We start from the raw sequence: 23,967 nt of genomic DNA on the forward strand, positions 1-23,967 counted from the left end.
AGGCTCCTTGGTCCATGGAATTCTCCAGGCAAGAACACTGAACTGGGTTGCCATTTCCTTCTCCAGGGGATATTCCGGACCCAGGGATCGAACCCAGGTCTCCTGCATTGTAGGCAGATGCTTTACCATCTGAGCTACCAGGGAAGCTCACAGCTCTATGGTGGGATTAATGGCAACCTCCTTCAAGAGGGCTTATACCATACCCAGATTTATTGCACCCAGAGCTGCTGCCCCTGCAGCAGTCCACTGCTGACCCATACCTCCTCAGGAAACACTCAAACACTGTTCTGTCTCAGTCTCTGTGGAGTCTCTGGGTCCTGGTGTATACAAGGTATGTTTGAGCCCTCTGAGCATCTCTTGGGGGTATGGGGTTTGATTCTAAATGTCATTTCACCTCTCCTACCATCTTGCTGGGGCTTCAAAGACTAGAGATCTCTTCAAAAAAATTAGAGATACCAAGAGAATATTTTTCATGCAAAGATGGGCTCAATAAAGAACAGAAATGGTACGGACCTAACAGAAGCAGAAAATATTAAGAAGAGGTGGCAAGAATACACAGAACTATACAAAAAAAATCTTCACTACCCAGATAATCATGGTGGTGTGATTACTCACCTAGAGCCACAGGTCCTGGAATGTGAAGTCAAGCGGGCCTTAGGAAGCATCACTATGAACAAAGCTAGTGGAGGTGATGGAATTCCAGTTGAGCTATTTCAAATCCTAAAAGATGATGCTGTGAAAGTGCTTCAATCAATATGCTAGCAAATTTGGAAAACTCAGCAGTGGCCCCAGGACTGAAAAAGGTCAATTTTCATTCCAATCCCAAAGAAAGGCAATGCCAAAGAATGCTCAGACTACCACACAAATGTGCTTGTCTTACATGCTAGCAAAATAATCCTCAAAATTCTCCAAACCAGGCTTCAACAGTATGTGAACCGTGAACTTCCAGATGTTCAAGCTGGATTTAGAAAAGGCAGAGGAACCAGAGATCAAATTGCCAACATCCGCTGGATCATGGAAAAAGCAAGAGAGTTCCAGAAAAACATCTACTTCTGCTTTATTGACTATGCGAAAGCCTTTGACTGTGTGGATCACAACAAACTGGAAAATTCTTCAAGAGATGGGAATACCAGACCACCTGACCTGCATCCTGTGAAATCTGTATGCAGATCAAGAAGCAGCAGTTAGATGGAGATGGAACAGTGGACTGGTTCCAAATCGGGAAAGGAGTACATCAAGGCTGTATATTGTCACCCTGCTTATATGCAGAGTACATCATGAGAAATGCTGGGCTGGATGAGCACAAGTTGGAATCAAGATTGAAGGAATAAACATCAATAACCTCAGATACGCAGATGACACCACCCTTATGGCAGAAAGCGAAGAACTAAACAGCCTCTTGATGAAGATGAAAAAAGAGAGTGAAAAAGTTGGCTTAAAACTCAGCATTCAGAAAACTATGATCATGGCATCTGGTCCCATCACTTTGTGGCAAATAGATGGGGAAACAGTGACCAGACTCTATTTTGGGGGGGCTCCAAAATCACTGCAAATGGTGACTGAAGCCATAAAATTAAAAGATGCTTGCTCCTTGGAAGAAAATTTATGAACAACCTAGACAGCATATTAAAAAGCCAGCAAATGTCTGTTTAGTCAAGACTATGGTTTTTCCAGGAGTCATGTATGGATGTGAGAGGTGGACTATAAAGAAAGGTGAGTGCGGAAGTATTAACTCAATGGGCATGAGTTTGATTAAACTGGGCGAATTGGTAATGAACAGGGAGGTCTGTCGTACAGTAATCCATGGGGGTCGCAAATAGTCAGGCATGACTGAGTGACTGAACTGAACTGAGCTGAACTGATTCCCACTGCTTGTATGATAACTGGCATATGTTAAATTATTAGTAAATATTAACTTAATAGGTGGATTATGTGATGTAAGTTTAAGAATAGTGAGTATAAATTTATTGAGGGGTTTTTGTGCTGTGAATTAGATTAGAAAATTTGATAATAGTTATAATGAACTATAATAGTAGCATAATAAACATTAATAATAGAATAATTTTAAGAAGATAATATTACCCTGGTAGATATTTTCTGAAAGGATAGCAAAGATAAAGGAAAATCAGGAGACTTTTTGTAAAACTACAAAGTAGAATACCCACAGCTAGTTTTCCTTTCTCCCAAAATCCCATGAAGAAAAGAAGTAATGGTATTTTTAACCTTTTTTCTAGGCTAAAACTATATTAAGGTGTGGAGAATGGGAGAGGAAAAAGAAAACAGTGGCATATTTTGTCAGTCGAAAAACAGGAGGAAAATGCCAAATGATGTTGCTAACAGAGAAAACAGAATTGTTAACTGGCAGTGGCAAAAGCTGAGAAACAGCCCAATATATATTGAAATATCCTGAACAGGACCAGATACCTCTGAAAGAGAATCAAGCTGCTAGTGTAGTGCATTGAAATTCAGTTATATTTCTGGATCATCTTCCTCCTTCACTTCAATCAACTGGCAAATATTCCAATGCCACTCCATCAGTCGACTGAAGTTTTTTCTATGGAGAGGGTAAAATAGAATCTCTTTGGACTGAAAAGCCCAGGAACAGATCAATTCGTAAAACACATATTAAAAACAACTTCAGTAAGAATACTGTGATCCCAACTCTCCTCCATTTTGCTCCTAGAAAGTTGACAGCCAGGCCTTCATCTGCCAGGCAGGATAATAAAAGATACAAGTGGACTCAACAAGCTCAGGACGAATGTCCCAGACATATTGACATCAGGTTCCCCCAAGAAACAACCAAAGCAAATCACTTTACAATATGCTCAAAGCTGACAAGTCCTATCCAAATACACAGGGCTTCCAATTCACTTTTTGATTTCATCCTTGTACGTATGAGCATGAAAGCAAAGAAAGCAAGACCTCTGAGGAGAACTTCTAACATAAAAGATAGAGACCAGTGAATTTTTTTTTAATTTGATATGAAAAACAAAGGTAACTAAAGAAAAAGTAAACAAGTAGAACTACATCAAATTAAACAGCTGTAAAGGAAGCTATCAATAAAAAATCAGGCAACCTACTGAACGCAAATCATATATCTGATAAGGGATAAATATGTAGAGAACTCACACAACTCAGTAGCAAAAAGGATTGGATTAAAAAGTGGGCAGAGCACTGGAATAGACATTTTTTTTTTTCCACAGAAAATGTGTGGACACCCAACAGGTACATAAAAAGTTGCTCACTAATTATCAGGTAAATGCAAATGAAAACCACATAAGATATCACTTCATACCTGTTAAAATGGCTGTTATCAAAAAGCCAACAAATGGCAAGTGTTGGAGAGGATGTGGAGAAAGGGAATCCCTATGTACTGTTGGTGGAAATGTAAATTGGGGAAATCACTGTGGAGATTCTTCAAAATTAGGACTACCAAATGTCCCAGCAATTCCACATCTGAGTATTTATCCAAAGAAAATGAAAGCACTAACTCAAAAGATATATATGTATGTCCTAACATTCCTGAAAGTAATGTTTAACTTTATCTTATTTTAATTTTTTTTTCTTTATATCCTTCATTTTCTTGGCTCAGGGTTCTTTCTTGCATCTCAGACATTCTTTCTGGGGTAGTTTTATTTCCTCCTGATGTATGTACTCAAGTTCCTTTAGAAAGGGTGCCTTAGTGATAAATTCTCTTAATTTCTATTTGTCTAAAGTATGTTTCTTGAATGTTAGCTTAACTAAATATTTACTTCTAGAGTAATGATTTTTTTCTTAGTATCCTGAATATATTATTTTACTGTCTTCTGGCTTCTATTTTTATTAGTTTGTTATTCCTTTGTAGGTAATCTTTTTTTTTCCTTGCTACTTTACAAATGTGTCATTCTGCAGTTCCACATGATATGTGTATGTGTGAATTGTCTTTTAATTATTCTGTTTATAATTCATTGTGATTCCTGAATCTGAGGATTCATGTCTTCTATCAATTTTGGAAGATTTTCACCTATTTTCAAACAGTTGGAGGAGGAAATGGCAACCCACTCCAGTATTCTTGCCTGGAGAATCCCATGGACGGAGGAGCCTGGTGGGCTACAGTCCACAGGGTCGCAAAGAGTCAGACACGACCGAGCGACTTCACTTTCAGTTTACAAACAGTACTTCATTTTCTCTATTCTCATTTTCTAGAACTCCAAGTGTATGTTAGACTTTATCATATTATCACTCATTTAAAAAATATCTACTTCTTATTTTTCACAATGTTTTTCTGTGATACATTCTGTATAATTTTTCAGATATTTTCCCCAATTTCTTAATTGTCTCTCCAGCCCACTGTTTTACCCATTCATGGAATTTTAAATTTCAAGAATATTATATATGTGTGTGTGTGTGTGTGTGTGTGTGTGTGTGTGTGTGTGTGTGTGTGTGTATGTATAAAAGACCTACAAAACAGATGGAGGCTTTTAAGGCATTTTATATGCAAGCAATAAACTGTGGAAAATTCTGAAAGAGATAGGAATACCAGACCACTTGACCTGCCTCTTGAGAAACCTGTATGCAGGTCAGGAAGCAACAGTTAGAACTGGACATGGAACAACAGACTGGTTCCAAATAGGAAAAGGACTGCATCAAAGCTGTATATTGTCACCCTGCTTATTTAACTTCTATGCAGAGTACATCATGAGAAACGCTGGACTGGAAGAAACACAAGCTGGAATCAAGATTGCTGGGAGAAATATTAATAATCTCAGATATGCAGATGACACCACCCTTATGGCAGAAAGTGAAGAGAAACTAAAAAGCCTCTTGATGAAAGTGAAAGAGGAGAGTGAGAAGGTTGGCTTAAAGCTCAACATTCAGAAAACGAAGATTATGCATCCGGTCCCATCACTTTATGGGAAATAGCTGGGGAAACAGGGAAACAGTGTCAGAATTTATTTTTCTGAGCTCTAAAATCACTGCAGATGGTGACTGCAGCCATGAGATTAAAAGATGCTTACTCCTTGGAAGAAAAGTTATGAGCAACCTAGATAGCATATTGAAAAGCAGAGATATTACTTTGCCAACAAAGGTCCGTCTAGTCAAGGCTATGGTTTTTCCTGTGGTCATGTATGGATGTGAGAGTTGGACTGTGGAGAAAGATGAGCGCCGACGAATTGATGCTTTTAAACTGTGGTGTTGGAGAAGACTCTTGCGAGTCCTTTGGACTGCAAGGAGATCCAACCAGTCCATTCCAGAGGAGATCAGCCCTGGGATTTCTTTGGAAGGAATGATGCTAAAGCTGAAACTCCAGTACTTTGGCCACCTCATGCGAAGAGTTGACTCATTGGAAAGGACTCTGATGCTGGGAGGGATTGTGGACAGGAGGAGAAGGGACGACCGAGGATGAGATGGCTGGATGACATCACCAACTAGATGGACATGAGTTTGGGTGAACTCCGGGAGTTGGTGATGGACGGGGAGGCCTGGCGTGCTGCGATTTATGGGGTCGCAAAGAGTTGGACATGACTGAGCGACTGAACTGAGCTGAACTGAATGTGAAGAGAGTAAAGACAGCATGAAGCAGCAGCAGGAAATTTAGCAGCAGTTAGCATCGTTTTTCTAGGTACAAAGTTGGGTTAATCTGGAGAAATGAGGATGTAAGAGGACTCAGTGACAAGGCAGGAGTTGAGAATTCAAAACAAGCAAACAAATCTGGAGGATCACATGGGCAAACAAGGCAGAGAATTATAAAGAATGATTGCCCATTAGAATATTTTTGACTAATTGAAATTGTTCTTAATGTCTCATACACTTTTTATCCTTAAACCATCAGATGTAAGGCCCCCTAGGAGGCCTAACAGGAGAGATAGTATTCTTTAAATCACAGTGATGGTAATAAATACAGTATTATAGGTTGTGATGAAGGTAATCCTGAGCCAGAGATAGCTTAGCATTGCAAGATTTTCATCAGTAAGCTTCTCAACATTTTAACATTTCAGTATTTCGAGCCTGACTCTGGACCACTTCATTTCCCTGTCATAACTCTACAGTCTCTAATAGGTCTTTAAAATTTGCATGGGTGAAGTTTTCCAAGTAAAAGAGAGAAAAATCTTAAAATTTCTACATGATGATTAGTTTATGCTTTCTTATCCCTATTCCTATGACAGAGGGTTTTACTCTCCAATACTTAGTCTCAGTTCTATTTTTTCTTGTATGTGTAACGATGAAATAACACATTTACTTTGCATAAGCAAATGAAACCTAATTGCCACCTCCCCAATTAGACACTTCAGAAGTGGACTTATTGCCTTTTTATTAAAAAACACCAAAAGGAGAAAGATTTCTTGTGCTACTTTAGAATAAATAAATATATTTCATATAATTCAGGTAGTACAGTGTATAAATTAGATGTATTGAATTTATATTACCATGAAATGGTATAGTCTATATTTTAAAATAGATACAAGATTTAAATACCTAATTTCAAAATAATATGCTAGTAAAAATATATGGTTTCATTTATTTTATTGAAATATAATATACTAAATGAAACTCAAACTTAAGCCTGGTATATGCTTAGATTTCAGTTCAGCTAGTATTTATTGAACTCTTATGAAATGTTAATCTCTGAGCTAATGCTTTCTCATCTATTGCACTGTGTAATACAGCATAATATAATTAGAGGTTAAACAATTAACCTTTTTCAATTTGTATAATGCTTTAGCTCACATGGAAAAATGAAAAAAAAAATAGGATCTCTCCAGAGTAAATATGGACACATATGGTGAATAGTAACATTGAATTCAGGTGTTAATGTTCACTTTTTATATTTTCACAATTTAAAATAAAAAGTAATGAGATGGATAAGAAAACCAAGAAATTAAAATTCTGCATGTTTTCAGTGAAACAGTAGCAACCCATTATTAAAGCAAAGTATGATAATAATATAGTATGTGACACGTTAAAGTTATAGAAAACATGTTTTAACATTTGTGAAGTGAAATGAGCTCTCAGGTCATGTTTATAAAATACATGTGTCTGTATGTTCCTGCTGCTGCTGCTGCTGCTAAGTCGCTTCAGTTGTGTCTGACTCTGTGCGACCCCATAGATGGCAGCTCATCAGGCTCCACCATCCCTGGGATTCTCCAGGCAAGAACACTGGAGCGGGTTGCCATTCTAATTCTTAAATCAATACTGGAAAATGTTTCATTAATATTAACCAAGATATTAATCCATAGGTTGAAAGAAACCCTGTAAACTAAATTAAAAGATAATTTCTGTGTAAAGCCTCATGGCTAGAAATATGTACACATATTACTTCTTTGCAAGTGTTTAATACTTATATTTGATTAGTTACTCTTTTTATTCCCTTTTGCACATCCAGAAGTTTATTCTATCACTTCTTTTTGATTTATTTAATAAATTAAGCATTCCTTAGTTATTTATGCTATTGACAGTTCTTTGACGATTCAGTCTCCTCCCTACTATTTTTCCCTCTAATCTTCATTAGATTAGGTTAATTGTTTAAAAGTCTTTTTTGTTAATCATAACATTTTTTGAATTGTATGCTATTGTTACAGATTGTTTGTATACAAAAAGATTGTTTGTATATTTGTAAAAATACAGATGTGATTATTTATTTAGGTGATATGTGTTTTTTATTCAATCATAGTTGCTTTACAATGTCATATTAGTTTCAGGTGTACAGAATAGTGATTCAATATTGTTACAGATTATACTTCTTTTAAAGTTATTACAAAATAGTGGCTACATTGTCCTGTGCTGTATAATATATCTTTGTTGCTTATCGATTTTATACATAGTTCAGTTCACTTCAGTCGCTCAGTCATGTCTGACTCTTTGTGACCCCATGAACTGCAGCAGGCCAGGCCTCGCTGTCCATCACCAACTCCCAGAGTCCACCAAAACCCATGTCTATCGAGTCAGTGATGCCATCCAACCATCTCATCCCCTGTCATCCCCTTCTCCTCCTGCCCTCAATCTTTCCCAGCATCAGGGTGTCTTCCAGTGAGTCAGCTCTTTGCATCAGGTGGCCAAAGCGTTGGAGTTTCAGCTTCAACATCAGTCCTTCCAATCAACACCCAGGACTGATCTCCTTTAGAATGGACTGGTTGGATCTCGTTGCAGTCCAAGGGACTCTCAAGAGTCTTCTCCAACACCACAATTCAAAAGCATCAATTCTTCCACACTCAGCTTTCTTTATAGTCCAACTGTCGCATCCATACATGACCACTGGAAAAACCGTAGCCTTGGCTAGACAGACCTTTGTTGGCAAAGTAATGTTTCTGCTTTTTAATATGCTGTCTAGGTTGGTCATAACTTTCCTTCTGAGGAGTAAGCATGTTTTAATTTCATGGCTGCAATCACTATCTGCAGTGATTTTGGAGCCCATAAAATTAAAGTCAGCCACTGTTTCCACTGTTTCCCCATCTGTTTGCCATGAAGTGATGGGACTGGATGCCATGATCTTAGTTTTTTGAATGTTGAGCTTTAAGCCAACTTTTTCAGTCTCCTCTTTTACTTTCATCAAGAGGGTCTTTAGTTCCTCTTCACTTTCTGCCATAAAGGTGGTGTCATCTGCATATCTGAGATTATTGATATTTCTCCCTGCAATCTTGATTCCAGCTTGTGCTTCCTCCAGCCCAGTGTTTCTCATGGTGTACTCTGCATATAATTTAAATAAATAGGGTGACAATATACAGCCTTGACGTACTCCTTTTCCTATTTGGAACCAGTCTGTTGTTCCATGCCCAGTTCTAACTGTTGCTTCCTGACCTGCATACAGGTTTCTCAAGAGGCAGGTCAGATGGTCTGATAGTCCCATCTCTTTAAGAATTTTCCACAGTTTATTGTGATCCACACAGTAGTTTGCATCTTATTAATTCCATACCCCTATCTTGCCTCTCCTCCTTCCTTCTCCCAGTGGTAACCACTACTTTGTTTTCTGTGTGTGTGAGTCTGTTTCTGTTTTGTTCTATACATTCATTTGCTTTATGTTCTAGATTCCACATATAAGTGAAACGTAGTATTTGTATTTCTCTGATTTATTTCACTAAGTATAATATACTCTAGGTCCATGCACAGTGTTACAACTGGCAGAATTTTATTTTTTTAATGGCTGAATAATATTTCATTGTATATACATACCCCATGATCTTTATCCATTCATCTGTTGATGGACACTTGAGTTGCTTCCATATCCTAGCTAGTGTAAATAATGCTGGTAAAGCAAACTTGAGAAAAAAGAATAAAACTGGAAATATGCATCTTGACTTCAGACTATGCCACAAAACTTCAGAAATAAAAACAGCATAGTACTGACACAAAAACAAACATGTAGATCAATGGAAAGGAATAGAAAGTTCAGAAATAAAGCCAGTGACTGTGATCAATTATTAATAGACTATGAGAAAGGAGGCAAAAAACAATTGGAGAAAAGACAATCTCTTCAGTAAGAAATGCTGGGAAACCTGGACAGGTTCATATAAAAGAATGAGATTAGAACATTTCCACACAGCATATAGAAAAACAAACTTAAAATAGATAAGATCTAAATCTAAGATTTGAAACCATAAAACTCCTAGAAGAGAACATAGGCAGAATACTCTATAACATAAATGGTAGCAATATTTTTTTTTTGATCTGTCTCCAAAGACAAGAGAAATAAAAGCAAAAATAAACAAATATACCTAGTTCAACATTAGACAGTGTTTCTGACAGATGTTTTTTAGTCAAATATCTGTATGTAGGTAGCCATTTTGATTATATGTTCATCTCTACAAAACTTGATATCATAGTATTTAATCATTAAAATAAATGTGAAATGTGAATCAGAGTCATAGCAAGAAAGAGATTGTCACTCAAAAAATGTGAGAAAAAAATTTAATGAAAGGACTGATTTGGATGAAATATATATACTACTGTATATAAAATAGATAATTATTAAAGACCTACTGTATAGCACAGGGAACTCTACTCAGTTCTCTGTAATGACCTATATGGGAAAAGCACTGGTCTTGGCAAACACCCTCTTCCAACAACACAAGAGAAGACTCTACACATGGACGTCACCAGATGGTCAACACTGAAATCAGATTGATTATATTCTTTGCAGCCAAAGATGGAGAAGCTCTATACAGTCAGCAAAAACAAGACTGGGATCTGACTGTGGCTCAGATCATGAAATGCTTGTTGCCAAATTCAGACTGAAATTGAAAAAAGTGGAGAAAACCACTAGACCATTCATGTATGACCTAAATCAAATCCTTTCTGATTATACAGTGGAAGTGAGAAATAGATTTAGGGACTAGATCTGATAGATACAGTGCCTGACGAACTATGAACGGAGGTTCGTGACACCATACAGGAGACAGGAATCAAGACCATCCCCAAGAAAAAGAAATCCAAAAAAGCAAAATGGCTGTCTGAGTAGGTCTTACAAAGAGCTGTGAAAAGAAGAGAAGTGAAAAGCAAAGGAGAAAAGGAAAGATATAAGCATCTGAATGCAGAGTTCCAGAGAATAGCAAGAAGAGATAAGAAAGCCTTCTACAGCGATCAAGGCAAAGAAATAGATGAAAACAACAGAATGGGAAAGACTAGAGATCTCTTCAAAAAAATTAGAGTTACCAAGGGAACATTTTATGCAAAGATGCATTCAATAAAGGACAGAAATGGTATGGACCTAACAGAAGCAGAAGATATTAAGAAGAGGTGGCAAGAATACACAGAAGAACTGTACAAGAAAGATCTTCATAACCCAGATAACCACAGTGGTGTGATCACTCACCTAGAGCCAGACATCTTGGAATGTGAAGTCAAGTGGGCCTTAGGAAGCATCACTATAAACAAAGCTAGTGGAGGTGATGGAATTCCAGTTGAGCTATTTCAAATCCTAAAAGATGATGCTGTGAAAGTGCTGCACTCAGTATGCCAGCAAATTTGGAAAACTCATTAGTGGCCCCAGGACTGAAAAAGGTCAGTTTCCATTCCAATCCCAAAGAGAGGCAATGCCAAAGAATGCTTGAACTACCACACAATTGCACTCATCTCAAATGCTAGTAAAGTGATGCTTAAAATTCTCTAAGTCAGGCTTCAGCAATACGTGAATCGTGAACTTCCAGATATTCAAGCTGGTTTTAGAAAAGGCAGAGGAACCAGAGATCAAATTGCCAACATCCATTGGATCATCGAAAAAGCAAGAGAGCTCCAGAAAATCATCTATTTCTGCTTTATTGACTACGCCAAAGCCTTTGACTGTGTGGATCACAATAAACTGTGGAAAATTCTGAAACAGATGGGAATACCAGAGCACCTGACCTGCCTCTTGAGAAACCTGTATGCAGGTCAGGAAGCAACAGTTAGAACTGAACATGGAACAACAGACTGTTTCCAAATAGGAAAAGGAGTGCATCAAGGCTGTATATTGTCACCCTGCTTATTTAACTTACATGCAGAGTACATCATGAGAAATGGTGGGCTGGATGAAGCACAAGCTGGAATCACGATTGCCGGGAGAAATATCGATAACCTCAGAGATGCAGATGACACTACCTTTATGGCAGAAAGTGAGGAAGAACTAAAAAGCCTCTTGATGAAAGTGAAAGAGGAGAGTGAAAACGTTGGCTTAAAGCTCAACGTTCAGAAAACTAAGATCATGGCCTCTGGTCCCATCACTTCATGGGAAATAGATGGGGAAACAGTGGAAACAGTGTCAGACTTAATTTTGGGGGGCTCCAAAATCACTGCAGATGGTGATTGCAGCCATGAAATTTAAAAGATGCTTACTCCTTGGAAGGAAAATTATGACCAACCTAGATAGCATATTAAAAAGCAGAGACATTACTTTGTCAACAAAGATCCATCTAGTCAGACCTATAGTTTTTCCAGGTATGGATGTGAGAGTTGGACTATAAAGAAAGCTGAGTGTGGTGTTGGAGAAGATTCTTGAGAGTCCCTTGGACTGCAACGAGATCCAACCAGTCCATCCTAAAGTAGACCAGTCCTGGGTGTTGATTGGAAGTTCTGATGTTGAAGCTGAAACTCCAATCCTTTGGCTACCTGATGCGAAGAACTGATTCATTGGAAAACACCCTGATGCTGTGAAAGATTGAGGGCAGGAGGAGAAGAGGACGATAGAGGATGAGATTGTTGGATGGCATCACTGACTAAATGGACATGGGTTTGGGTGGACTCTGGGAGCTGGTGATGGACAGCGAGGCCTGGCCGGCTGCAGTTCATGGGGTCACAAAGAGTCAGAGACGGATGAGTGACTGAACTGAACTGATCAGGAAAAGAATCTAAAGAGACTGCATATATGTATAACTGATTCACTTTGCTGTATGCCCAAAACTAATACAGCATTGTAAACCAACTATACTCCAATAAAACTATTTTTTAAAGTATAGGCCGGATAAAGGGTAATCCTTAATCAAATTCTAGAAATGTGTAACATCTGAAACTGTTACTACTCCTAGGCCTAAAGGAGCAAGAAGTAGTTAATGCAAACCAGTGAGATCTATAGCTGTATAAGTCACATGACAAGAGCTTTGTTCTTTGATAAAGGATACAGTCGTTGCCAAACTACGGTCCAACAGGGGCTATGTTCCTCTGATCCCACTCTATAGTGCTCTGTCATTATAGGAAGCTAAAAGTCAAGGGATCCTAGTAATGCAGTCTGTAAGGAAACAGAGCATGGTAAGAGTGGAAAGTGGATCTGTAAGGATTAGTGGAGAATACATAGGTCACCATAATATCCAAATGTCTGATATTTTTTTAAAAGGCAGAAAAAGTGGTTACTTTTTTAAAAATATGGTAAATAGTTATAAGGAAGAAAAACTTCTGAACTGAAAATGAACTGCTTTCTCCTCTATTAATCCATTTTCAAGTGAGATGAGAATTATCAGAAGGACATGAAAAAGTTTCAATTTTCCTGCCCAGAAGATTGCTGTTAGATTTTGGCTTGTAAAACCAGAAAGGTTTATTTCACTGATGACTGTGCTCAAGAGCCATGGTAAATCAGAAAAAGGTGTTTTTTGCATACTCTTAAAGCTGATGATATTTATAAACAATTTTAGGAGAAATTTCTGTGTGAATGAGTTAGTCTGTCCCAGGGTCATAGTCTCTACCAATGGTTTTCAAATTGCAGGTCACAAGCCATTTTTCAGTCCTTACATAAATGTAATGGGTAGTGACTAGGACTTCTAAATGAAGTAGTATACCCTTGAACAGAAAATATCAGAGTGCATTGTTTGTAGTAAGAATAAATGCTAGTTTGTGAAACTTTTGATTACATGTATATGAATATGTGACTATGTTGGGATATGTATTTTTCGCTATGGACCATGTTCCCCCGCCCAATTAAAACTCTATTTGCTGGACTCAACCATCTTAAAACTGTTTACCCAACAGTATAGCAAAGGTGAATTGTATTGAAAGGCAGTGTAATATATTTATGTGTTGTCTCTCTAACATAGTGCTAAAATTTGCTCCTAGACGAGTAAATATTCATACATATGGAAATTAGGGCACACTAATATATATCTGATTTTCACCAATTCTAAAGATAATGACAGTTCAAGATGAAGTAAAAATTTTGCTTATTGCTCTGTTTGATTACCGCATAGACTGGACCCAGTGCCATATGTTGCTCTGCATTTCCCTGTATCACACCTCATGTTTGCCTGCTCCTGGTCATATGGGGGAAGGGAACTACTATGCTAAAAGTCTTGAATAATATCAAAGCAATCTTTTGAGCTATAGCCAAAGTTGAGGAATTTCAGTATATATATTAGCACTAGTCTATATCTTCAGAATTTTGGGTTGCAAATATGGAACAACTAGGGAGTATTTAAAGAGGATAATGTGAAACTACAAAATGAGTCACTTACATTGAGTTATATTCATATTCTAGCTTCTAGTTCTTTCTCTTTTAAAGAAAAATTAAAATTAGGTCACTTCTGTTAGTAACCTGCATAGTATTTAATCAATCAGCTATTTCCTATTTAGATTCCACTTCTACTTCTGATGCAGAATTTTATTTTATCTCAATATCTTCACATTAGCTATTCAAGAAAATTAACTTTTGTATACAGAGAGTATACATGCTTTATATAAATGATGGGAAAAAGCATTCTGTATAAGTTGAAAATTGCTTCAGGTCTTTGAAATCAGAATCAAATGTTTATGTATGGGGAAAAAGATCTTCATATATTCTATATAAAGCTTTCCATTTTGCAGTTGTTTTCAGAGCCTGCCATTTTGAGTTATAGTGGAACAGTGCTCTTTCTGACCTTTGAACAAGTATGCATGACTTAGCTTTTGGCGTTCTTCCTAACAATAACCCAGAGGGCAGAGTTGTATTCCAATGTGACATGTATTTGAAAATGTCTTGCACAGAGGATAAATTTCATTTGTAAATGTATCAAGAGCAGATTCAAAATAGGCTGAAGCTTGCATTTATTTGGTTCAAGAAAATGATATGTCTCGACTTTGGCTATTGCTATTATTGCTTAAACCAACAGATTTTCTTAAACCTTGCCAAACAGAGGAGCAATGGGTTCTGAAATCTATCTTCATTTTAATTCTTTTTCTCATTATATTGTAAGTTTCTTTAATTCTAATTTCAAAGACTTTACCCTGCCTTGTGTCAGCACAAGTTGTCAGAAAGACAACAGGGTATAAAGCATGTCCTTCTGCTACATATTTTGCTGCATTTGGAGCGTGTGAGAGCTGATCTTTTTGGATTGAAATATGTCTATAATCTGGGTTTCCCTGGTGGTTCAGATGGTAAAGAATCTGTGTGCAATGCAGAAGACCTGGGTTCAGTTCCTGGTTCAGGAAGATCCCCTGGAGAAGGGAATGGCAACCCACCAGTATTCTTGCCTGGAGAATGCTATGGACAGAGGAGTCTGGTGGGCTATAGTCCAAGGGGTTGCAGAGTCAGACATGACTGACTGACTAACACTTTCACTTTTCCCATGTCTATAATCCTACAACTGAAAGTACTGATTTGCTGAACGTGGAGGACAAATCTTTATTAAGATTATGATCAGGAATTAAAAGACTTTCAAAGAAGAAACAAAAATATTTTACTTTTCTAATAGTTATAAACTTGAATAAGCTTAGACATAGATCTTGAAACACTCATTCGAATTTATTCTACCTTTCATTTCTCCTTTTGTGCCCAGTGTTCACTTTTAAGGCAGTTTTTACATAGATGTTCCCCACCAGATACAAGTTGTAAATAATCTGTATTTCTCCTCATTCAGTATTTTGTATTTTGTCCATCCTACATGGTCAAACTGGAATATACTCACACCTCCCCCGTTATTTTACTGAATACCTAATCACTGAGTCTGCTGGTTTGAGTATGTGAACAGTGTTCAAAATATAGAACCTATGTCCAGTTCTTCTAAATAGGTAAGAAAATTTAGAGAAACTGAATGAAGGTTTAATGCATATGATTGTAATTTAGTTTAGTTTGAATAAAATGCATTATACTGAAGTAAAGTCACTAGAGTTGTACTTTATGTAGTAATTACTACTAATTGCTTTCAAGAGGTTAGTTCTCCTCAGCCATGTTTATAATGGCAATGGAATTATTTGTCCCTGCCATAGCATTAGTGGTGTTAATATTAATGATTTTCATATTTCTTTTGTACAGTTCAAAATGTCATCTTGTTAACAAGAATTCTTTATCAGAGATAAAAATGCATGTTACTAAATTGACAGGATAACTATTTTCTATTTTTCATCTCACTAACAAATGATGCCAACTAGAAGGTTTGACTGCCCTCAGTTTCATGGAAAATCAAGCGACATTCCTTCTCTGAATGTGTGGTCAAATTAGTCTTTTCTTTTGTAAACTAACACTTGATAATCAAACAGAATAGTCATGTGCAAGTAGGTTTATGTTAATGAATTAGACCTCTAAATTATCAGGTCACATTGAAATTTATTTTCTGAAATTAAGAGAATATATAGTGCTATCATTTAGTCTTCTTTCTCTCTCTTCCAGAGAAATGATGAAGAAGCAGTTGTGGATAGAGGTGGAACTCGTTCTATTCTCAAAACACACTTTGAGAAAGAAGATTTAGAAGGTAAGACTTTTGGGGGGAAGGGGATACTTGTTGGTATTTCAAAGAAATGTGAAGTTTTCGTAATGTGGAGAACGGCAAAAGTTGAACTCAGAGTAGTGGTGGTGGTGGAACATGGATATGATGGTTTTGGTGTAGTCTGGAGAGCCAATAGGCAGTCCTGCAAATAATGAGAGCATTAATTCATTCAACAGACCTTTATTGAACCTCTTCTGTATTCCTATACTATATTGTGTGCCAGTCTTTCAGTAACCCTTGCTTCAAGGAGTTAAAATTAATTGGGAAATGAAAAGAAAAAAATTATGACAGACTAGCCACTCCAGTGTTCTTGCCTGGGGAATCCCAGGGATGGGGGAGCCTGGTGGGCTGCCATCTATGGGCTTGCACAGAGTCGGACACAACTGAAGCGATTTAGCAGCAGCGGCAGCAGCATCTTGGGTGGGGCTGCATGACAGAGGAGGACAGGAGAAGCATCTCACTGTGTTGTCAGAGTACACTGTCACTGAGAGTTAAGGACAATTGGTGTTCTAGTTTTATTGCGATATCTGTGAGAGAGGGCTCAAGGTGTCATTTGTGTGACCAGATAATTCAACAGAGAGATTCTGAACCAGAATATCCTGGGTTTAAATATCAGCTCTGTTCCTTATATGCTACAGAACCTTTAGCTAGTTAATTAGTTAGCTTCTCTGTGGCTTCTCTAGTGGCTCAGATGGTAAAGCATCTACCTGCAATGCAGGAAACCCAAGTTCAATCTCTGAATCAGGAAGAGCCCCTGGAGAAGGAAAGGGCAACCCACTCCAGGACCCTAGCCTAGAAAATTCAGTGGAGGGAGGAGACTGGCAAAGAGTCGGACATGACTGAGAGACTTCACTTTCACTTTCTCAGTTTTTTTTATCTGTTGTTAAAATAAAGATAACAATAGAATGTGTTTCCTAAAGTTCTTGTGAGAAAAAAGGGAAAAATACTTAGAATAGTACCTGGTGCAAGAGTTACATAAGTGTTGGCAATTTTTCAGTTCAGTTCAGTCACTCAGTCATGTCTGACTCTTTGCGACCCCATGGACTGCAGCACTCCAGGCTTCCCTGTCCATCACCAACTCCCAGAGCTTACTTAAACTCATATCCATTGAGTTGGTGATGCCGTCCAGCCATCTCATCCTCTGTCGTCCTCTTCTCCTCCTGCCTTCAATTTTTCCCAGCATCAGGGTTTTCTCAAATGAGTCAGCTCTTAGCATCAGGTGGCCAAAGGCCTGGAGTTTCAGATTCAGCATCAGTCCTTCCAGTGAATATTCAGGGTTGATTTCCTTTAGGATGGACTCGTTGAATCTCCTTGCCATCCAAGGGACTTTCCAGAGTCTTTTCCAACACTACAGTTCAAAAGCATCAATTCTTCTGTGCTCAGCTTTCTTTATAGTCCAATTCTCACATCCATACATGACTACTGGAAAAACCATAGCATTGACTAAACGGACCTTTGTTGGCAAAGTAACATCTCTGCTTTTGAGTATGCTATCGAGGTTGGTCATAACTTTCCTTCCAAGGAGCAAACATCTTTTAATTTCATGGCTGCAATCACCATCTGCAGTGATTTTGGAGCCCCCCCCCCAAATAGTCTGTCACCGTTTCTACTGTTTCCCATCTATTTGCCATGAAGTGATGGGACCAGATGCCATGATCTTCATTTTGTGAATGTTGAGCTTTAAGCCAACTTTTTCACTCTCCTCTTTCACTTTCATCAAGAGGCTTTTTAGTTCTTCTTCACTTTCTACCATAAGGGTGGTGTCATCTGCATATCTGAGGTTATTGATATTTCTCCCGGCAGTCTTGATTCCAGCTTGTGCTTCTTCCAGCCCAGTGTTTCTCATGATGTACTCTGCATAGAAGTTAAATAAGCAGGGTGACAATATACAGCCTTGACGTACTCCTTTTCCTATTCGGAACCAGTCTGTTATTCCATGTTCAGTTCTAACTGTTGCTTCCTGACCTGCATACAGGTTTCTCAAGAGGCAGGTTGGGTGCTCTGGTATTCCCATCTGTTTCAGAATTTTCCACAGTTTATTGTGATCCACACAGTCAAAGGCTTTGGCATAGTCAATAAAGCAGAAATAGATGTTTTTCTGGAACTCTTTTGCTTTGTCCATGATCCAGCAGATGTTGGCAATTTGATCTCTGGTTCCTCTGCCTTCTCTAAATCCAGCTTGAATATCTGTAAGTTCATGGTTTATGTACTTTAAAGCCTGGCTTGGAGAATTTTGAGCAGTACTTTGCTAGTGTGTGAGATGAGTGCAATTGTGTGATTGTTTGAGCATTCTTTGGCAATTATTCAGCTCAGTTCAGTTCAGTCACTCAGTTGTGTCTGACTCTTTGTGACCCCATGAATCGCAGCATGCCAGGCCTCCCTGTCCATCACCATCTCCTGGAGTTCACCCAGACTCACGCCCATCGAGTCCTTGATGCCATCCAGCCATCTCATCCTGGGTCGTCCCCTTCTCCTCCTGCCTCCAATCTCTCCCAGCATCAGAGTCTTTTCCAATGAGTCAACTCTTCGCATGAGGTGTCCAAAGTACTGGAGCTTCAGCTTTAGCATCATTCCTTCCAAAGAAATCCCAGGGTTGATCTCATTCAGAATGGACTGGTTGGATCTCCTTGCAGTCCAAGAGACTCTCAAGAGTCTTCTCCAACACCACAGTTCAAACACATCAATTCTTCGGCGCTCAGCCTTCTTCACAGTCCAACTCTCACATCCATACATGACCACAGGAAAAACCATAGCCTTGACTAGATGGACCTTAGTCGGCAAAGTAACGTCTCTGTTTTTGAATATGCTATCTAGGTTGGTCGTAACTTTTCTTCCAAGGAGTAAGCGTCTTTTAATTTCATGGCTGCAATCACCATCTGCAGTGATTTTGGAGCCCCCAAAAATAAAGTCTGACACTGTTTCTACTGATTCCCCATCTATTTCCCGTGAAGTGATGAGACTGGATGCCATGATCTTAGTTTTCTCAATGTTGAGCTTTAAGCCAACTTTTTCACTCTCCTCTTTCACTTTCATCAAGAGGCTTTTTAGTTCCTCTTCACTTTCTGCCATAAGGGTGGTGTCATCTGCATATCTAAGGTTATTGATATTTCTCCCGGCAATCTTGATTCCAGCTTGTGTTTCTTCCAGTCCAGCGTTTCTCATGATGTACTCTGCATAGAAGTTAAATAAGCAGGCTGACAATATACAGCCTTGACGTACTCCTTTTCCTATTTGGAACCAGTCTGTTGTTTCATGTTCAGTTCTAACTGTTGCTTCCTGACCTGCATACAGATTTCTCAAGAGGCAGGTTGGGTGGTCTGGTATTCCCATCTCTTTCAGAATTTTCCGCAGTTTATTGTGATCCACACAGTCAAAGGCTTTGGCATAGTCAATAATACCACAATTTATGTGTACACACCGTTAGTTGATTTTTTTTATATTAAGAACATTCAGTTAGAAAATTAGGGAAGAAAATAGGTTACTACAGTGCAATTTCTACAGACTTTCAAATACAGCTGTACTTCCAAAATCTTGGAATTAATAGCACTCAAAATTCCTCGGCCTTCCGTTTATCAAGCAGCAGGGTGTTTAGCCAACAGAGGGCTAGACGGAAACTCAAGAGACCTATATTTTAGCTTTGACCTTGTACTAAAGTGTATAGTTTTAGGCTGAGCCATTAAACCTACCAAACAATGAAGGGGGTGAAACAGACAATGATTATTACTAGTGGGATACAAGGTATATGATATTTTTCATCTCTTTGTTAAAAAGTGATACCCAAATCATCTGAAGTAAAATGAATTGGAGATAGCTCTTAATAATCTACTGCAGTCTTAAGTGTTTATTCCCCTTAAGAATTGTAATGTAGCCACTTAAATTACAATTAAATTCATTATTCTTGGGTCTTAACTTTAGCTACAACAATTAAATAAGAAGAGAGGTAATATACTATCTAGAGACAACTTTCAAACTATACCTACTCTATTCCTGACATTTTGCTTGATTCACAGAAAACCCTCAAGGTCTAGAAAGTTTATACTTACTGGGTGGGCTCGGTAATTTGCATGCTATCCATATTTATTATATAAGTTGAAATGAGCAGAAACTTGAAAAATCTAACCCAGTAATGAGTAATATAAAGGTAATTTTTCTTTAGATTTGAAATGCTGTTGCTTTTTTCTCAGCAGTGTATTTACTGTCCTGCTTAAGTTGTACCATGACTTAAACTATGCTTATAGTCACTAAACTCACACAAGAAAACCTAACAAAACAAGAATTTAGTGTAAGAATATACTCCATTCCAGGGAAAAATCATCTTGGGTTTAAAGATTATGGTTGATAATCCACACACAGATAAATGGAAGTTAACAGTTAGTAATTTATAAATGGGGCTTCCCTGGTAGCTCAGAAGGTAAAGCATCTGCCTGCAATGCAGGAGACCTGGGTTCGATCCCTGGGTCGGGAAGGATTCCCTGGAGAAGGAAATTTATTAATAGCTAAAGTAAAATGGTAAAGGGTCCCTTTGAATGGAAAATACATAATGCTAAAATAAGATTTACTAAGGTCATTTTAGTTATTGTGTTAACATATATTACATACATTTCCTTTTACTGGGAATGATTAGGAAATGCACATAATAGTGCACAATGCTTTAAAAGAGATTTCTGATTGAAAAAACACAATTGGATTAAATCATATTTGTTTCATTTGCTGATGTCTATAGTGGGAATTTTAATCCCAGAAGTGAATAATTGTGACCAAGTCACTGGTGATTGAAAATAACACCACAGAATGCAAACTTAATATTATATTACGGAATTTTAAAAAATGAAGAAAACCTTATTTATGTTGGTTTTATAAGTATTTGTTTTGCTCCCAGATCATAGTGAGTAGATAAATATTCCAGCATTTGAGGATGCTGTAGAGGATTCTGTTGTGATGCATGCAAAGAATAAACAAATCTGTTAGTGATTCCCAAGTTGATTACCCTGCATCAGAAAATAATGCAGGAGCAATGGTTCAGAAAAAATCATGGTTCAGAAAAAATCAACTGGCAGCATAATATATCATAACATGGGTAAGGCGAGAGCACCAGACGGAAAGGTGGCATTACTGAAGATAATGGAGAGAGTATGGTAGTTTCTCCTTTTGTGTAACTAAAAGGAAAAGACGGGAGTGACACTTTCTAAGAGCTTCTTTAGTAACATAGATAAAATATACCAACAGATACTTACTTGAAATGAAATAGAAGTTCTTTGTGGTAAAAAAGCCTAACATAAAATTTATCATCATAACCAGTTCTAAGTGTACAGTTCAGTGTTGTTAAACCTATTCACAATGTTGTATAAGCCATCTCCAGAACTTTTCATCCTCAAAACTGAAATTCTGTAAAACAACAGCTCCCCATTTCTTTCTCCCCTGGCAACCACCATTCTACCTTCTGTTTCTATGAATTTGGCTACCGTTATACACCTCATGTATGTGAGCTCATGCAGTATTTGTCTTTTTTGACTGATTTATTTCACTTAGCATAATGTCTTGAAGGCTTATCTATGTTGTAGCATGTGTTAGACTTACTTTCCTTCTGAAGACTGAGTAATATCCATTGTATGTATATACTACATTCTATTTATCTACTCATCTATTTATGAACATAATTGCTTTCATCTCTTTGCTGTTGTGAGTAGTACTGTTATGAGCATGAATATGCAGATATTTCTTTGGGACCCTGCTTTCAATTCTTTTGAGTATATACCCCTACGTGGACTTGCTGGATCCTAGGGTCAATCCTAAAGGAGTATCCATTGGAAAAATATCCATTGGAATATCCTGAATATTTAATCCTGAATATCCATTGGAAAAACTATAATACTTTGGCTACCTGATGCAAAGAGCTGACTCGTTGGAAAAGATCTTGATGCTGTGAAAGATTGAAGGCAAAAGGAGAAGTGGGTGGCAGAGAATGAGATGGTTAGATGGTATCACCAACTCAATGGACACGAATCTGAGCAAACTCTGGAGAGAGTGGAGGACAGAGAAGCCTCCACTGTGTACTGTGGTCGGGGCTGCAAAGAGTCGTATACAATTTAGAGACTGAACAACAACAACAAGGGTCATTCCATTTTTAATTTTTAGAGGAATTGTCATTTTGTTTTTCATAGCTCATGCACAATTTTACATTCCCACCAAACTGCACTAGGGTTCCATTTTTTTAAAACCCCCTCACTAATACAGTTTTCCAAGTTTTCTTGATAGTAGCCATCCTAATGGATGTGAGGTGATTTCTCATTGTGGTTTTCATTTGCATTTTCCTAATAATCGGTGGTATTAAACATCTTCACATATGCTTGTTGGCCATTTGTGTGTCATCTTTGGAGAAGTGTCTATTCAAGTCTTCTGTGCATTGGTTTTGTTTTTAATGTTGTTTTTGATACATGATTTGTAAATATTCTCTCTTGTTCAGTAGATTGCCCCTTTGCTCTGTTGACTGTGTCCTTTGGTACACAGAAAATTTTAATGTTTTGATGTAGTCCAGTTTGTCTAGTTTTGCTTTTGTTGCCTATGTTTTCGGTGTTATTTTCAAGAAATACTTGCCAAATCCAAGGTCATAAAGCTTTTTCCTATGTTTACTTCTAATTTATAGTTTTGGGTCTTACCTTTAGTTCTTTGATTCATTTTGAGTTAGTTTCTGTATATGGCATAGAATGCTTGCCCTTTTATCCTTCATATTCCTTTGTTGCCTAACTTTATACTTGTTACAGCTTGCATCCCTCCTCACAGGTTTACCCAAAATCATTGATATATATAAATAAATTCTTTAGTGAGTGAGGTACAATTTGTTTTCTGTGTTTTAGCACATATTTCTAAAATAATACCTGCTATTTTCTACAGCTTGAGAACGTATAGGAGGCAGTAAAACCTTAAGAATATTATTAGAAACTTTGTGTTCAAAACCTTTTAGTTGTTCCATACCAAATTGGGGGCTTCCCAGGTGGCTCAGTGGTAAAGAATCTACCTGCAGTGCAGGAGACCTGGGTTTGATACCTGGGTTGTGAAGATCACCTGGAGGAGGGCATGGAAACCCACTCCAGTATTCTTGCCTGGAAAATCCCCATGGACAGCGGAGCCTGGTGGGCCACAGTCCACAGGGTTGCAAAGAGTCATTCACGACTGAGCAACTAAGCACACGAATTGGGAACTTCCCAGGTGGCTCAGTGGTAAAGAATCCACCTGCAATGCTGGAGATGCAGATTAGATCCTGGGTTGGGAAGAGCCCCTGGAGAGGGAAATGGCAACCCACTTCAGTATTCTTGCCTAAACAGAAATCCCATGGACAGAGAAGCCTGGCGGGCTACAGTCTGTGGAGTTGCAAAGAATCAGACACGACTTCGTGACTAAACAACAATACCAAATTGGTACCGTCTCATCTTCTCCACCAAAGAAGACAATGGCACCCCACTCCAGTACTCCTGCCTGGAGAATCCCATGGATGGAGGAGCCTGATGGGCTACAGTCCATGGGGTCACTAAGAGTCAGACACGACTGAGTGACTTAACTTTGACTTTTCACTTTAACGCATTGGAGAAGGAAATGGCAACCCACTCCAGTGTTCTTGCCTGGAGAATCCCAGGGATCGGGGAGCCTGGTGGGCTGCCGTCTATGGGGTCGCACAGAGCTGGACACGACAGAAGTGACTTAGCAGCAGCAGCAGCATCTTCTCCACAAAGAATAGAATGTTCATTCTACCCACCCGTTAGTGTTACTTGATCCCTCCTGGCAGAATAATTATCTTCCTCCTTCAGATAACTCTTTCTGAATTTACATCATTTCATATATTATTATTATGTATATATTT

The 23,967-nt window shown here is 38.1% G+C and overlaps 1 protein-coding gene across 8 annotated transcripts in view; it reads left to right on the plus strand.

The window, feature by feature from the left end:
• Positions 1 to 23,967, plus strand: part of SLC4A10 (solute carrier family 4 member 10) — a 352,866-nt gene that overhangs the window by 114,336 nt on the left and 214,563 nt on the right. For all 8 annotated transcript variants that reach the window (XM_005676049.3, XM_005676051.2, XM_018063730.1 and 5 more), the window contains exon 2: positions 16,016 to 16,097. In XM_005676049.3, coding sequence (XP_005676106.1) covers positions 16,016 to 16,097 — 82 coding nt within the window. The remainder of the gene's footprint in view (positions 1 to 16,015; positions 16,098 to 23,967) is intronic.

Source organism: Capra hircus, chromosome 2 (genome assembly GCF_001704415.2).
Source record: "Capra hircus breed San Clemente chromosome 2, ASM170441v1, whole genome shotgun sequence".
Classification (NCBI taxonomy): Eukaryota; Metazoa; Chordata; class Mammalia; order Artiodactyla; family Bovidae; genus Capra; species Capra hircus.